Source organism: Leopardus geoffroyi, chromosome A3, assembly GCF_018350155.1.
Source record: "Leopardus geoffroyi isolate Oge1 chromosome A3, O.geoffroyi_Oge1_pat1.0, whole genome shotgun sequence".
Taxonomy (NCBI): domain Eukaryota; kingdom Metazoa; phylum Chordata; class Mammalia; order Carnivora; family Felidae; genus Leopardus; species Leopardus geoffroyi.
The window spans coordinates 201,280-203,390 of NC_059336.1; the positions used below are offsets into that span (position 1 = coordinate 201,280).

Here is a 2,111-nt window from a genome sequence, read left to right on the forward strand (position 1 = left end):
TGCCGCCAGGCTGGAGACCTCGCCGGGAAGCCAGCTCCCGCTGAGGCTGCTGGCCAGGCAGGTCCCGAAAGCCCCCCGGGAGATCAAGAGCTGACTGGGACCCTGATGAGCACCCGTCCACGGGGGCCACACCTCCCTCCTCCACCCTTGCCACAGCCTGAACTGGCCTCCTCCGCATGCCCGCAGAGGCCACCAACCTCTGGCCCCGTGTCATCGGACAGGTCAGCGGGAAAAAAAGCAGGTAGCCAGGCAGGAAGGGTGTGCGCTGTGACTCGGAGGGCTCTGGCTTCAGGACCCTGGGATTTGAAGGGGGCAGGGGTGAGTGTGGGAGGTGTGTTTGCAAAGGCACCGCCTTGATCCCATGTAGAGTGTGCATGGGGGGCAGACGGGACAGAGGAGGAGGGAGGGAGGCCCTGTGTGTCCTTAACCCTGGCAAAGTGGCCACAGCCTCTGCCAGAGAACTTGAGGCAGCTGCCGTTCCAAGCCAACAGCCAGATCCCAGAGTTTCTCTTCTCTTTCTCAGAACCCAGCCCCCGGAGGCCCCGCCCAGACTCCCAACTCCACAGCACCTCCCACCGGCCCCTGGGAGCGAACCCTTATCAGTCCCACCTCAGGATGCAGGCTGCTGAGCTGGATCCCCTCGAAAGCAGAGGCTTCCCCTTCCAGGCCGCGGTGGGCGCCAACTTCTCCTGGGACCACGGCACCGGGCACAGCGTCACCCTCCCCGAGCCGCTGCCACCCTTCTACGTGCTCCTGCCAACGGTGTGCTCCGTGATCTGTGCCATAGGGCTGGCGGGTAACACAGCTATCATCGACGTGATTCGGAGGGTGCCCAAGATGAAAACAGTGAGCAACGTGCTCACCTGGAACCTGGCCATCACCGATGGCCTCTTCACGCTGGTGCTGCCCGTCAGCATCACGGAGCACCTCCTGCAGCGCTGGCCCTTCGGGGAGCCGCTCTGCAAACTGGTGCTGGCCGTCGACCACTGCGACATCTTCTCCAGCACCTACTCCCCGGCCACCACGAGTGTGGGTCGCTCCCTGGTGCTGCTGGCCACCACACAGTGCCGCCGGGTGCCCCAGCGCACCCCCTGCGGAGCAAAGGTCGCCAGCCTCTGTGTCTGGATCGGCGGCACCATCATGGTCCTGCCCGTCTTCTCCTCTGCTGGCGTCTACAGCAATCAGCTGCAGGTCACGAGTTGCGGGCTGATTTCCCCGCGGCCTGAGAGGGCCTGCCTCAAGGCCAGCCGCATCTACGTGCTAGTCCTGGGCTTTGTGGTGCCCATGTGTCCCCTCTGCGTGCTCTACGTGGACCTGTTGCGTCGGCTGCGGGCCCTGCGGCTCCACTCCAGAACCAAAGCTCTGGGCAAAGCCAAGCGAAAGGTGACCACCCCGGTCCTGGCTGCGCTGGCCGTGGGCCCGCTCTGCTGGACGCCCTTCCACCTGGCCTCCGTCGTGGCCCTGACCACAGACGTGCCCCAGACGTCACTGGTCAGCGGCCTGTCCTACATCGTCACCAGCCTCAGCTATGCCAGCTCCTGTCTCAACCCTTTCCTCTACGCCCTCCTGGATGAGAACTTCCAAAACAGCTTCCGCAGCACGTTCCGGTGCTGCGCCCTCCGCAGAGCCCCCGTGTGTCTGCTAGGAAAAGCGCTGTTCCCTTTGGAGGAAAGGCTCACCTGCTCACGTCCCATCGCCACCTTCTCCACACAGAGAGAGGAAGACCCGTGAAGGCCGCCCACCGGACCTGCAGAGACGACCGCGACATCTTCCCCAGGTCTCTGCCACCTGGACAGCCCCTGGGCAGGCAGCCGCAGGGAGTCAGGTTCTGGCCCCACCCTGCCTGTCCGACCCCGGGCGCAACAGGCATCCCGACTCTACTCACCTGCAGAGAGGCAGACAGAAGCCGTCCCCGGAGGCTCCTTCCGCGTCTTCCCTGACAATCACAATCTGGAGGGAAAGAAACCCACACTGCGATCGCAGCCCGGGGCCACCACTGCGCTCCCCGCTCGGCACCCTTGGGCTGGCTCCTCCCAAGACAGTGCTGAGACGGCAAAAGTGCAAGCACCTGGGGCAGGTGCAAAGGCCACAGACTCCACTATCAAATAAGG

The 2,111-nt window shown here is 64.4% G+C and overlaps 1 protein-coding gene across 1 annotated transcript; it reads left to right on the plus strand.

The window, feature by feature from the left end:
• Window positions 1-615: 615 nt before the first annotated feature.
• Window positions 616-1,731, plus strand: NPBWR2 (neuropeptides B and W receptor 2). The gene has a single exon (XM_045443807.1). The coding sequence runs from the start codon at window positions 616-618 to the stop codon at window positions 1,729-1,731; it is 1,116 nt and encodes a 371-aa protein (XP_045299763.1).
• The last annotated feature ends 380 nt before the right edge of the window (window positions 1,732-2,111 follow it).